A 13845-nucleotide genomic window follows, 5' to 3' on the forward strand; every position below is an offset into this window, starting at 1 on the left:
CTACAACACCCATAGTGCCCTCGCCCGCCTTCGGCAAGCGCGGCGAAAGGCCTGGAAAGGACCGGGGCACTGGCGGTGTCGTCCTGCTCCGGGCCCGGCGCGGCGGTGAACGCTCAGTGGCGAGGTGACTGCCGTTTGCTGCTGCGGGGTGCCCCGCGGTGCTGACCCCGGCTCACCCGCGCTGCTGCCGCGCTCACCAGCGCGCTTAGCGCGGGGCTCCGGCGGGGACACTTCCAACCCGGCCGGCGTCAGCAGCGGGAGGCCGGCCTCGGGCTCAGGCCGGGTCCCGGGGCGTCCCGTAGCACGGCGGGAGCCGGCGTAGGACCCCCCTGAGGCGGTGCAGAGGGGCGGCGTTGATGTCCTCTTTCTCCCCGGCAGCAGGACATGGCCGCGCTGGGCAGATCCTGTCAGGGCATCCCCGCGGGCCCTGCCGTGGAGTTCCCCCAGGGCCTGGCCGCTGCCCCTGACCGCCACGGCCTGCCGGCTGCCGCACGGGAACATCCGCAGCCCGGTGCCCTCGGCCACGACCGTCTCCAGCCCCCCGTGATGATAATGGCAGGGAACGGGAACGACGGGGCCGTCGTCGGCGGTTCCTCCGGCCTCTATCTGCAAAGCAGCTTCGACCTGGCCTCCCTGGCCGCGCTCGGCAGTTTCAGCCAGGGCTCGCCCGTGGCCCCGGTGGGATCCTTCACCGCCGCCCGCCCGCCCGGCCTGCACCCGCCCCACAGCCAGTAAGTGCGCGCCGGGAGCTGCTCAGCGGGGCAGGGACGTCTTTGTCGGCTGCACTGGCAGCCTGAAATCATTTTCAGTTTCAAGACGCGTTATAGTTTTTCTTCTAGAAGTGTTTAGCTTTTGCCATGTTAGAATCGTGTTGCACTCGTCCTAACTCCTTGAAGTTCGTTGGTGGGGGATGAAGGAGCCTTCTAAAAGGAAAGAAGTGTGGTGAAGAGCATCTGACGTGTTTTTAAGCTTCTGTACTTTTTTTTTTTTACTTGCTCTTTTTTATATATGAGCACAAAATACTTGAATTATTCTGTAAAATGTTGTTTGGCCATCTTTATTTTGATAATGTCACTGTGAGACAATGTGTGAGCAGACTGAAGTCAGATCGTGTTGCTTCTTGAAACATTTGAATTTTAGCAAAAACTGGTTTTGCCCCTTGTGGAAAAATTAAATCACGTAAAGGAGGATGAACTAGCATGGAATTCTGCTTCTATAAGAGAGTAATAGCAGCCACCTTTAACTTTCCTTGGAACAAACTGGTCATGTATTGTTCCAAACTTGCACTCTCTTCCCAGTTGGTGATATATGGCAGCTATTGCTCTTAGCTGCAAGTGAAATTTTAAAAGGGAGGAAAATATTGTTTGAAAATTTCAGTGCAGTTGGAAGAGATAATTAAAAGCTAAGTAACCATTTGGTTTTCTTTTACAGTGTCTCTGTTCGCTGTGGAAAGAAGCATAAGCTAGAAGAAGAGGCAGAAGGGTAAATTGGATTTGTATTTTATAGCCTGAAAAATCTGAAGTTGCATCTTGTTGTCTGTAAAGATTTGAGCACATCTCACCTACAACATACATATGAAGAGAAGTTATTCAAAATTGTTTAATTAGTTACATAGCACTGATTTTGTTGCATGGGTACCCATGCTTTAATAGGAGCAATTTTTGTTGTGGAGGTTGTCTTTCCACAGTGTTTCAAGATGTTGAAATACACATGACTTTCTATAACCTTTTTTGATGTAGAATGCTGCATTTCTCTTCTGACAATTGTAAACTTCCTTTGTTTCCTAGTTGTCCTGTGAAGAAGAAGAGACTGACAGGAGCCAAAAATTGCCCTTTGAATCCCAACACTGAAGAGTGGATTCTCTATGCAGGTCAGCAGGCTGCTGGGGAGGTAGCAAGTCATTATGGTGACAGCAGTCCTGAAACTGCCGTGTTAGAAGTGCCCTGTGAAGAAATGGATCAGACAATGGGGGAACAGCAATGCGAGGTTGCTCGCAGGAAGCTTCAGGAGATTGAGGACAGGTAAATGAAGGGATTGAGTAGACTGGCTTTGCTGAGCTTTCCCTTTTTTGATGGACATTAAGAGTTAAATTTAGCACTTAGCAGCGTGATAACACTTCTGTAAGTCTGCAATGAACCTTCTGTTCAAGTCTTTTCCTTTTAAGTAACCTATGATCCTGTGAGTCGTGGGGCTGATACTATGATCTGAAATCGAGGTGCTAGAGCAAGAGATGCTGAATAAATAACTACCTTTTCACAATTGTGATGCAGCATCAGTATACCATAACAGGTTTTATGCTCTTTTGTGAGTTTCCAGAGCTCAAATTTTATCTGATGTTATCTGGCCAGACTTGGACTCATATTTTTCCCACCAGTTCCAGCTTGTTCTGTGATAATACTTCTAACTGCTCAAGACAGATGTGAATTTTTCAGTGTAGAGAATAGCATGAACCAGAGAGATCTCTCTGTGCATGTGCAATAAAGCTGTTAAATACCAGGTGACTTGATATTGGGGTAATGGGGTGGCTATGAGCAGTCAGTGCAATAATTTAATAAATGCACTGCACGTTCTTGCCTTTGAAAGATTTCTGGGAATGTCATGTGAATATATCACTTGACTGCAGTTGAGCTAGTATTCTCAGGTATCTAAAATGACCACTGCAGACAGTTGTTAGAAAAGCCAAAAGTTATATAAATTCCAAAGGGTTATTTTAGATGATTACTCCATGGATGAGGTGTGAAGGAGAGCAAGGCACTGTTGGATTCTTCTGTTTTTGCTACATGACTTTATTAATTGGTTAAATCTGCTTCACAAAGTCTGCTTTGGACTGCTCAGAGGAGCATTGCCCCTTCTTCCATCTTCTTTACTAAATCTTCTTTCAGAGATTTACCAAAACCAAAGAAGATACCTCCAGTTTGTTCTAAGTGCTTCAATTTTTTTGTGCCATTTTAATCTCTGATAAATTGGTGCAATGTTCTTATAGGCTAGGAACTGTATTCAGTAGCTTTTCAGTGGTTCTCAGAGTTCAGATACAGCAAATTGAGCAGGTGAAGCTACTGCGTATCTGAAATTCACACTTGTAATGTGACTGAACCATATACTTTCCCCTGAAGTGAATTTATTTATTTTATTTTCTCTTAGTGTATGTCTGCATTGCACACTGCTGGACAATGCAGGAATAATAAAGATAGCTCAGGTACCAGAAGTGGCATAGCTGCTCAAGTGGCTGCTATGGTCACAGGTATTCTTAGGGTATTTTGGCCCAAGTGACCCATGTTAACATGGCCCCCGCTGCTTCTGGTACCCAGCCTAGGTCTGACACTTGCACTGTACAGTGCAGTGCACATAGATACAACTGTAGTCTGCAGTGGATGTGCCTGTTAACAGTATGCTCAATAGTGTTTATCTCCCTCTTCCCCCTCCATTCCTAGGATAATTGATGAAGATGAGGAAGTTCATGCTGATGGAAATGTTAGCAATCTGCCCACTCTTATCCTGTCAGATACCCTTAAAAAAGGGATGAAGAGGGATTTTGGTGAAGTCCTGACAAAGAAAATAATAGAATCTATGTAAGTTCTGGAGGAAATTATGGTGCTATGTAGCTAACATGCAAATGAAAAGAGACCAAGTCTCATGTTGTGGACATGTCCTTAATTATTGCATGATGCAGCCAGTGTCATAGAAGACAGACCATTCATCCGGTCTGTACAGAAAAAAAATAATACTTATGTAAAAGTTTTACAGAAGAGTTACACTTCAGTGCAACTGAAGTGGTCATTGAGCTGTCTGCTTTGTACTTCTCATTTGTACAGCATGAAATCTGTTAAATAAACCGTTGCATCTTGATTTTTATGTATGTGAGTTTTGAAAAGAAGGTCCTGAAGTGAGACCAACAGTGGTCATCAAGTTTAGTTCAAAAGAAAAGAAAGAAAATACAGAATTAGAAATAGAAGTAATGAACTAGTTAAAGAAAAGGAAATTTAAAAGGGGGGGGGAAAAAAAAGGTATAAGGATTCTAGAATATAGTTCCAGGCTAGCACAAAGGATTAAGATACTTGCCGATCTTCTGCAAGTAATAGTCGTGGTTGGAGAATTTAAATTTAACTGAGACTCCATCCCTTCTAGGAGCCGTCCTTCTATGGAGCTGGTGCTTTGGAAACCACTTCCTGAATTTCTTACAGATAAACTGAAGTCTGTCTCTGTTAAGAACTTCAAGCAGCAGAGTACAGAAGGGTGTCAAGCTAAGCAGTCGACACAAAGAGCTGCTTTTGTCCCACAGACTGAAACATTTCCTGAATCACAACAGACTGCCATGTCTCCAGATCCATATGCTAGTTTGGGAATCTCTGGGTGTGCGGAAGAAGAAATGGAGTTGTAGATGCCAGGTTATAGACTGGAAGTGGTGAGCTTCTGATGGTTTTTGTTGCTGTTCTTTTTTTATTCCCTCTTTCTTTCTGGTTTGATGTGTGAATCTGAAGGCTTACTGTGTTTTTACTACTAACAGTCATAAGAAGGCCGGACACAACTTCAGGAAACTGAACCCCCCCAAAATTTATGTTAAATACTTGTTTTTACTGGGAAGGTAATCCAGAGGCCTTTTCAAACAGGGAAGTAGCTTTCCATCTTGCTTAATAGTGAAGTATTCTCTTAATCGTCCTCGGTAAACTACAAAATCCAAACACTGAATGTAACTGTTTCTTATGTCACACCTTCCGTTCACTTACTGAGCCATTAAGACTTTGGTGTGCATACTATGCTTGCTTGGTTGGCATAACTTGAATTACAAAAACATATGGGAATGAAGAAATACTTTTGAGTCTAGCCACAGATAAACAATCCCTATGGAAATAGAGCTTTTCACAGCATGTCATCTGTGGCTGGTTTGTGCTGGATGTAAACTCAAATGTAGAAATTAAACATTCTGCAGCATGTTAGGGAAGGAGTGTTAGAGCTGAGCGTAAGCCTCTTGCTTTGTAGCAAGCAAAACCAGCTACTAACCTGCAGGATACCTATGAACTTTAGTTATTTTTGGTTCACTGGCTTCAAAATTGTGCTTGTGGATTTTTGATGCCCTCTCCCCAAACAACGCGAAGTCTGGAGAAAAGTGGTTCTGAGCCAGCTGATTCATATTTTACATTGTACTGCAATTCTTTGTATGCATTGAGTTGCAAAGTCAGCTGAACACAATACAACTTTTGATTATAAAAATGGCATACTTTAAATTTTGTAAACATGGTAAGTAAATCAGGTAACAGGGGACTGATTTTCTACGCTGAAGAGGGTCAAATGCTGATTATTGTCTCAAACATTGAGACTGCTGGCATTAGTGATAAAGTAAAAAAAGGATATTTGACTTCTTCTTGACGGGAATCTAGACTTAAAACTTAAGCCAGAACATGTGCCATTAACATAATGTCAGATAGTTTATACAGTTGTATGCCAAAATAATTTAAAGAGTCCTTAAAGAGTTACTGCTTGTACCTTTTGTCAATGCTCAACAGTTTCATTAAGCTTAAATCTTGAAATAAGGCAGAGAACCTTATTGTGTGTCTTTAAGTTCTTGAGCTTTCTCGGAGATACCTGAATTGGGTTTTTTTGTAAGAAATTAATTTCTAGGTAGTAGGTTCAGTATTAGCATCCCAGCGTATTTCTGACATCTTGCTAACATAAAGGAAAGTACATAGTAATGCATCTGTTTGCATAAGAAAAACCTCCTCCTCTGCACAACTGATTAAAAATCTTTGCGATTATGTTGGGGGTTTTTTGTGTTGAATAATCCATAGTCAGTAGTTCGAAATCAAGCTTCTTTTTGCAGTCATCCTTTCTTTTCTTTTGGATGACAGAAGCTTTGTTCCAAAGATAACTGTATTTGTTAAAACTTATTTATCTTGTTGCTCTTGTCAGAGGTTGTGTGAAATTTACTCTCTTGCTAAAACGTTTCAGAGCTTCACTAAAAACATTCCAACAATTGAACAATTATTACTCTAGAAACTGGTGTGTTACTTTTTATTACTTTTTCTAAACTGAAGAATGTGTGCAGCTTTTTCTTGCTATTACACCTAATTTCTGCAATCAGTCTCTCCTGCATGTACAGTGTAAAGTTTCTCACATATTACTATTTAAGCTGCTGAAAATGCTTAAATCTACAGCCTTTGTCATGCAACATTGCTTGAGTATAGAGTAGAGTGGTGCAGTTTGGAGAAGGCTGTAGTAACTGTGGGTAGAAAATGTGGCATCTCCAAACAATTACCTCTTTTTAAGTTTGCAGGATTATAGGGAAAGTTCAAGGTTGGAACTGTTTTAATTGGTAGCTCTGAATCCTATATAAACTGAAAAGGATAAAAAAAAAAATCCAAACCTTTATGAAACCATCCCAGAAACACTAAAATGGTGGCAGAATTAAGAAATCTGTTGGGAGGCCAAAGTTAGGCCAAATCTAAATGCAGGGGGTTTTTCTCTTAAAAATTATAAACTGCACACTAAGTTTGCAGAAGAAATTTTTGTAGATGGCTTTTAAGCATCTTTTTTTCCTGTTACATTTTTACCAAAGGTTGACTTTCAGAGGTGTATTTCTTCTTAACTGTTCAATGCTGATAGAGTGTCACTGACCTCTGTTCTTCCATCTGAAATAATGTAATGGTGAACTATTGACACAGGACAACAGCAAAAACTGTGTCCAAGAAATTTGCTTTGGTAGAAAACATCCATTTTAGCCTTTTCCTAATTTATTTCTGCCCTTATGATAGCAGAGAACAAGGCTGAATCACTTAAACTGATGGTTCAAAGCTAGACTAGAGCAGGGTCCAAGCATTTAGGAGGAGTGGACAAGGTCCTTGCTGTAGCATTGAGAGAGGGCAAGAATGACCAACTGGGTGTTTTCAAACTTCTCTATTAGTAACAATTTCACTTGTTGTTGGCTTCCTTAAAATACTTATTAATGCTGTTTACAAGCAGGATGGCAAACATGATGCAGTATTAGGAAAGAAATTATTTTTAAATATGGAAGATCTGATTCTGGTCTGTCTTCTCTTAGGACCAAATCACCCTTTGTATGTCAGTTTTCAATAAATTTTCTAAAATATTTTTTTAGATGGCTGTGTTTTATTCTGCATAGAAGTTTAATTCTTGAGACACTATTCTACATCCAGTGCTCCAGCTGGAGGATAGTATACTCTTCTAGTCTTGTCAGTTTGCCTTTTGGACTCAAAACATTTTTTTAGGTACTGAGGATCCTCTTGCAGTCATCCTTATTTTCCAGCTTGAAAGTAGACAGATTATTCTTATCAGACTATTAAAAGTTAATTTTTTTTAATATAAGATTGCTATTTTGCATTGTTTTTTACTGCTGTCAGACTGCTAGTTTGTAACCCAAAGCAGTCTTGTCATCTTTAATGTTAGTGACAATACCCTCCTGTCCCATCCTCCCCTCCCACACCTCAAGTTTTTGCCACTTCAATACAAGCCCTGAAAAAGCACTTAAACCAACAATTGTGTTAACACCTGGCACATCTCTCCCACTTTGTTTCTTCTGTCACTCCAATACCAGCATTTTTTATGGTGTGATGTTGGAACAAATGGTGAGGACAACAAAACAAATCCTGCTGTATTTTAAACTAGTTCCCACAAAGTTAATTTTATGCTTGAGAATATCCTGTGGCAACACAGATTCTGCACCTTTTTCACCCCTTCTGTCTCCCAGTGCTGCACAAACACCAGACACGCCACTTGAAATGCATCCAGTTTCACTCACACTGAGCATTTTGCATGGCATTACCTGCTGGCAGAAAGATACTACAGTTATTTGGACATCAAGCTACTACCATCTGCGTCTCCTATTCAGGCTACAGATTCTGCTCCAGCAGCTCAGGCCCTGGTATGAACCCATCTACCTTGATAACAGTTTGCAACATCAGGTGCTCCCAGAAAGAAGCTGCTAAGCCATACGGCCACATACATCAAAGTGCTGGTGGGCTGGTGCATTAAGGTGGCGTAAGACAAGGACCAAATTCATTAAAATTTCTATCATTTCACATTCTACAAGGCCGAGGATTTGATACTCTGCCCTCCCCACTGATATCCAAGGCAAAAAGTCAGTAAGCTGCACTGCATTTTAATTGCACCGATACAGTTAAATATTAAATGGAGAAAGCAACTCTAAAATAGCAAATGGAAAACAAGCATTTACATAGTAAATCTGAAAGATGTACAGACTAGTTTTAACCCAGTTGTCTATACATGAACATCCCATTGCAGTTTTTTGTGAGAAAATAATTTCAAATGGAAAACATTTTCAGGTTCACATAGAATTGGCAAGTTACCAAGAAACAAACCTTTCCTCTCTCATAAACCAACACTGACAGGACAGGGGGGAAGTCAGAACAGGACACACTGAGCTTTTTTATACCAGGAGAAACACACTGGCCACTGCTCCACCCATGAGTAGGAGTTGAAATGAGCAAGACTTCTCTGAACACGCTTGATTCTCCCTAGCCCACCCCAAATGGGCACATCCTGTTATCCTGACAGGATCATTATCCAAAGGGCATTAACACTACTGAGTTAGACACTGATCAGTTGGGGAAAGAGTTCATTGGCAAAGCTATCCTCCCAAGCATTGTCAGTGCCAAGCGGAGAGGACATGTCACTGAAGGGCGACAGGGATCCTTCATACCCAGAGTCACTACAGGCATCCAAGAGACTGCTTGAGGCTGCAAGGCTATGATGAGAGGAAAGCAGATGAGAGATGCCCAGTTCAGGCATGAAGCTGTCTACAGGTTCCTCTTTGACAGATACTGGGGCCTCAGGGATAGCTTTGTCTTCAGATGGAAAGGGAGACACTTCCTCAATTTTCACAAGCATATTGCTTTGGTTGCCCACTTCAACGGGAATCTCCAGTATTAGGGGCTTTGTGTACACATGATCAAACCTTATCAGTTCATTAATGGTTTCCAGCTTAGCTGATGGGGACCCCAAAGAGGAAGAGGTGGGGGTTGGTATGGAATCTGTTTCTCCACAGATCTCTTCCTCCAGCTTTTCCAGACACATTGACTCTGAATCAGCGTATTTGAGAAACATCTCTGGGTCCAGACTGTCCAGAAAGCCCAGTAGGAGATCAGACTGCAGAACAAAATACTGGTTTAGAATGACAGCCTATTGCTGTTAGCAAAAGATAGCTGTGGCATCTATTAACCCTCACATAGAAGTTAGAATATCCCAACATGATTGTAGAGCTGGAAGTTTTACCAAGTCTCATGAACTCATGTAGTCCAGTGGATAGAGCCCAACGCAGCTGTTTTAAGCCACAGGCATGGAATTCCAAGACTTTTAAAATAAGCCAACTGTGGAAAATCATCCAGTGACTTCGTCTTAAATCTACAGTGGCTCCAAATTTCATGGGTATTTTTGGATAGGAGTGGATGCTTACCTCCGAGTCTGAAGAATCACTGCCATCAGAATCCATGTGAAAGCTATCAGAAATGGTGACTGCTGGGCCTGCACCTGCTGCAGAGGAACACGTAGTCTGAGTGCTGCGGACTCAGCGGACCCGGTCACCAATCTAATCTCATCCACTTGTGATTCCTTCACAGCCTTTAAGGAAAAAAAATCCAGTCAGTCACCACAAGTGTTCTAGCAGACAGTACAGTACAGAACCTGAAGATCATGCTCTTCCTACAAAGGCTTCCAAAATTACGTTCTTCACTTGCTTGTGAAGCAGGAACCTGAAGGTGACAGTACTTCCGAAATTGGTTCAAACATCCATATATTTTCAGATTTATTTTGTTCACCACTTTTAGATGTCAGCCTGACACCCTCAACTATACCTTCTGTTCTTCTGAGGAAGGCATATGTGACTTTAAGAGTTAATATTCGATTTCTATAACAATGTAGAAGAGCAGACAAAATAATCCAAAGTCAGCTTGGAGTTAGTCAGCTCACTATCTCCCACACTATCAAGGGACTCCAGTTCGGATAGGATGCCTGGGCAGTTTGCGGGTACCCCTCCACCTGAAGGACAAGCACATCTGTGGCAAATGAAGCCCCCCTCCTCACCCCTCAACAGCACGGTGGTGCCAGTCTGTGAGTTCCCGACGCAGGGGCTGCTGTGCTTCCCACTCCCGGCCCGGCCCCCGTCATCACCTGACGCACGGTAGCTCTCGGAGCCGAGCCAGCGGCGTGGCAGAGACCCACCTGGGACTCGCTCTCCTCTGATTTCAGAGCATCCAGACATAGGCGGCAGCGCAGCTCCTGGTTCTCCAGGGCAAGGTTACACGTCTTCTCCCGCAGGAGCTGGTTCTCAAGCAGCAGCTTCTGGTTCTGCAGAAAGTCGTGAGCAAGAAGACCGCGGCACTGGCTACAGGGCTGCCCCCCGCCCGTGGGCCCACCCGGCCCCTTACCTCCTCCTCCAGCTCCAGCACCTGCTGCTCCAGCTCCGTCATTCGTGCCTTCTTCCTGTCCCGGGCGCTCTGGGCAGCCACGCGGTTCTTCAGCTTCCTACGGGGCAGGGCGGCCTCAACGCGGCGGCACATGGCCGCACAACCCCCGCGCCGCACAATCCCCGCGCCGCACAGCCCCCGCGCCGCACAACCCCCGCGCCGCACAACCTTCTCACCTGCGCAGCGCCTTCTCCTCCGGGCTCAGGTGGGTCAGCCGCTGCCGCTTGCGGGCCGGCTGCGGGGTCTCCAGATCCGGCACGCTGGGAGCTGCTCCTGCTGGCAGCACAACGGAGAGGTGACGGCCGGCGGCATGGGGGGTCTCAGCCGCTTTGCTAGGAATGAGGAGCAGCCGGGAGACCGCGGCACCAGCCAACGCTGCCATGGCCAGGGCGAACGGGACGGGCTGAGGCGCTCCCCAGCCCCGAGACTTACGACCGCCTGCACTGCTGGCGGCCCCGCCCGGATATCCACTATCGTGGCTATTGCTCATTGGCCGGGGCGGGATGACGTTGGGCCAGATGTGGGAGCAAGCAGTGAAGTGGATTGCATCAGGCGCGGGGGTGGGGCTGGGGCTGGGGAGGTGAAAACGCGCGCGGGGGGGGAGGGCCAGGGCCAGGGCCAGGGCCAGGGCGATCGCAATCGCCATCGCCATCGCCGGAGGGGCGGGGAGCGCCGAGCGCCAGACCTTCGGCTCGGCTGGGCTCGGCTCGGCTCGGCTCGGCTCGGCTGCTTCGCCGTCGCGTCCCACTGTGGCCTGTCCCGCCTCCGGGCTGTGCCCTGCTGGGCTCGGTGCTGCTGGCGGGGACGCTCCGGTTGAGGGGATCTGGGAGGGGGTGATGCAGGTGCAGCACCTCAGCCGCCGCCTTCCCCCGGCCATTGGCCCCCGGCAGTCCCGAGCAGAACCCGAGGCAAAGGAAGAGCTTTGCTGTGAACACAAGTGCCAATAATGGAGCCGTAACAGATGCCACGAGAATAGGCTAAAAATGGGCTCAAATGAATAAAAAAGCTGAAGTCAGTAGTTGCTGAGGTGAAGTTGTGAGAGCGGTCAGGACTCTGGGCTGCCACTGGGGCCGGGCCTGTGGCAAGTGGGCACGGCCCGGGCCTGGCTGTGCGTGTGGGCCTGAGGGACCAGGGTGGGGCTCAAGGAAGTAAAACTTGTGTAGGCAGAGGGCCTCGAAGTACCATTCACAGGGAATGCAGGAGTTCAGCAGCATGCAAGCAGCAATCCGCAACCACCCAGGGCACGAGGTTGCTGCTCAAATGCCGACCTGAGCTCTGTGCCCCAAGCGTCCCAGGCTTCCCTTGTGGCAGTTGCCCACAACCCGAGTGGTTAGGAAATGTTGAAATTTTGGCTACTTGCACTTCTTTCTGCAATCCTTTTGTAGATTGAATTTAAATTAGTTAAGATGTTAAACGGTAAAGGAAAAACATGAGCTTTAGAAGCTCAAAGGCACTGGTCTGCTGGTTTGGCATTACTCCAGCACTGGAGTTCTGCCAGGCTTTCATAATACAAAGAACAAACTGCATTTGTAAGTTTGTGTTTGTTCTTTCCCTGCTCACTGCACCGTGACATTTGGTTAAGGCTGTGAGTTCACCTTTCTACTCTGACAACTTTGTGAAAAATATGGTGACTTTTTGATAAAGCTTTTAGTCTTTGTGCAAAAAAACTTGCTTGTTCTGGTCCTGCTAAGCCCCTCAGATTGTCATCATGGAAACTATCTGCTTCTCCTTTGCATATTTCTTCTGGGCGTGCACTCGTGTTTTTTCTATAATTCTAATTCACCATAAAAGCCCTGTTTTCTAGCAAAATGCAGGCCCAGTATTAATACCTTTTTCTGATTTCAGACATTCATTTCAAGTAAGTTGCCCTTTTTTACAACAAACAAAAATGTTAACCTGCCCCTGATTGTTCAGCTTTCTGTTATTTATACTGCAGAGACTAGCCATGATGTGATTTATCATATATATATATATATATAGAGAGAGAGAGAGAGAGAGAGAGAGAGAGAGAGAGTTGTTAGTATTATGACTGAAGAAAAATTCCAACTTCCTGTTTGTGATTTAATTTTCCTGGTTAATTTTAAATGTAAACAGAACAAAAGCTTCTTTTTCCTTTTGCAACAATTGTGATTGTAAATAAACTTCAGAAATGCAGAGATAAACACATGTAATGTCACATGGGTCACTTCACAGCGATGTGTGACCAGACACAGGGCTGGCAGCCATTCTGGGCATGGGGGGTGTCCACTCTTACTGAAGGTAACAATGGCATCCATGAGCATGCCTGGTGTTGGCAGTAATGGCTGGAAAAAGAAGGGCATGACACCCTGCAGTCTAGTCCTGTTGAGTAATTTCAGTAGCAGTGATAAGACTAGCTGTGAGGTAGTTACTAAGAATACATTTAGGCTTACAAACATCTTACTACCATGATGATACATAAAGACATTTATTAAGTATATGGTTAAGTCACTGATTAAATGAATGGCAAAGAAGAGTTCAAGAAAGCTAGTCTTGCACTGAGACACCTGTTCAGAAAGGTTTCATTAAAATACTTTAAAAGATAATTCTGCTTTGATTTCCAAGTCTTTTATTTTTTAACTCACTGTTTACACATTCTATTTTTTGTATTTTTCTTTTTTTTCCAGTCATTGGATTCAAGCCTGTGATCCACATGACAGTGCTCCTGTTACTCAAGTATGCTTCTCACCCTACCGATGTCTTAGTACCACCATCTATCTGAAGGATGTGACAGTGAGGATACTGTTGGTTGTCTTGTCAGTAACAACGTTAGTTCCTGCTAACAGCTTTATGTTTTATGTTCCAGGTGGCCAACCCACCAAAGGAAATAGTTTTGTTTAACAAAGGTGGAAAGGCTTTGCTCTTGTGTAATATCAGATACAGAGAAGGGAATATGAGTTGAATGTTATCTGTGTTTGATAAAAAGGGGGAACAGAGGAGAGAAAGAAAATAGAAGAATCTGTAGAGAATAGTTCACCTAAAAAGCATAGTTTGAGAAAGAGCTTGTTTGCCCAATGTGTGTATGAAAACACTTGGAAGGAGGCCCAGAGCCCTACGCTCTCAACAACATCTGGAGTATTCCCAGATTTGTATAAAAAACTGATTAAAAGAGAAAGGGAACTGTTTTGTAGCCTAAACTCAGGTCATTCCAAACCCATAATGTTTCTAATTTTATTAATTTTATCAATATTTTTTTTTTTATAATAAAAATTTTATTTTTTTTTTAATTAATTTTGCTCTTAAGTGTCATCACTACAATGTAATTATGAAGGATATAGCACTTCCCAGCACTCTGGTTTCCTAGTAGGAACAATGATCCACCTTTTATTTGGCAAAAAAGGTAATACTTCTGTAGGATGAGCAGAACCTGTATCCTCTACCTCATGGAGCTACT

General features: G+C 44.4%; 2 protein-coding genes across 4 annotated transcripts; one reads left to right on the plus strand and one right to left on the minus strand.

Moving 5' to 3' along the window:
- Positions 1–14: 14 nt before the first annotated feature.
- Positions 15–7081, plus strand: CCDC117 (coiled-coil domain containing 117). 3 transcript variants are annotated; one of them, XM_071762732.1, is made up of 6 exons: positions 15–124; positions 379–731; positions 1432–1482; positions 1788–2021; positions 3432–3569; positions 4126–7081. In XM_071762732.1, exons 2-6 carry the CDS (start codon positions 385–387, stop codon positions 4376–4378), a joined length of 1023 nt encoding a protein of 340 aa, XP_071618833.1. In that variant the 5' UTR covers positions 15–124; positions 379–384; the 3' UTR covers positions 4379–7081. The 3 variants fall into 3 exon arrangements, with proteins under 3 accessions (XP_071618833.1, XP_071618834.1, XP_071618835.1); XM_071762733.1 differs by having other exon boundaries at positions 29–124; positions 382–731; XM_071762734.1 differs by lacking the exon at positions 3432–3569 and having other exon boundaries at positions 42–731.
- A 1013-nt stretch (positions 7082–8094) lies between these two features.
- Positions 8095–10953, minus strand: XBP1 (X-box binding protein 1). Its single transcript, XM_071762735.1, has 5 exons — positions 10610–10953; positions 10395–10491; positions 10189–10314; positions 9425–9588; positions 8095–9117 (listed from the first exon to the last, which is right to left on the minus strand). The coding sequence occupies exons 1-5, from the start codon at positions 10921–10923 to the stop codon at positions 8931–8933; spliced, it is 888 nt and encodes a 295-aa protein (XP_071618836.1). The 5' UTR covers positions 10924–10953; the 3' UTR covers positions 8095–8930.
- Between the last annotated feature and the right edge of the window lie 2892 nt (positions 10954–13845).

Source organism: Heliangelus exortis, chromosome 19 (assembly GCF_036169615.1).
Source record: "Heliangelus exortis chromosome 19, bHelExo1.hap1, whole genome shotgun sequence".
In the NCBI taxonomy this organism is placed as follows: domain Eukaryota; kingdom Metazoa; phylum Chordata; class Aves; order Apodiformes; family Trochilidae; genus Heliangelus; species Heliangelus exortis.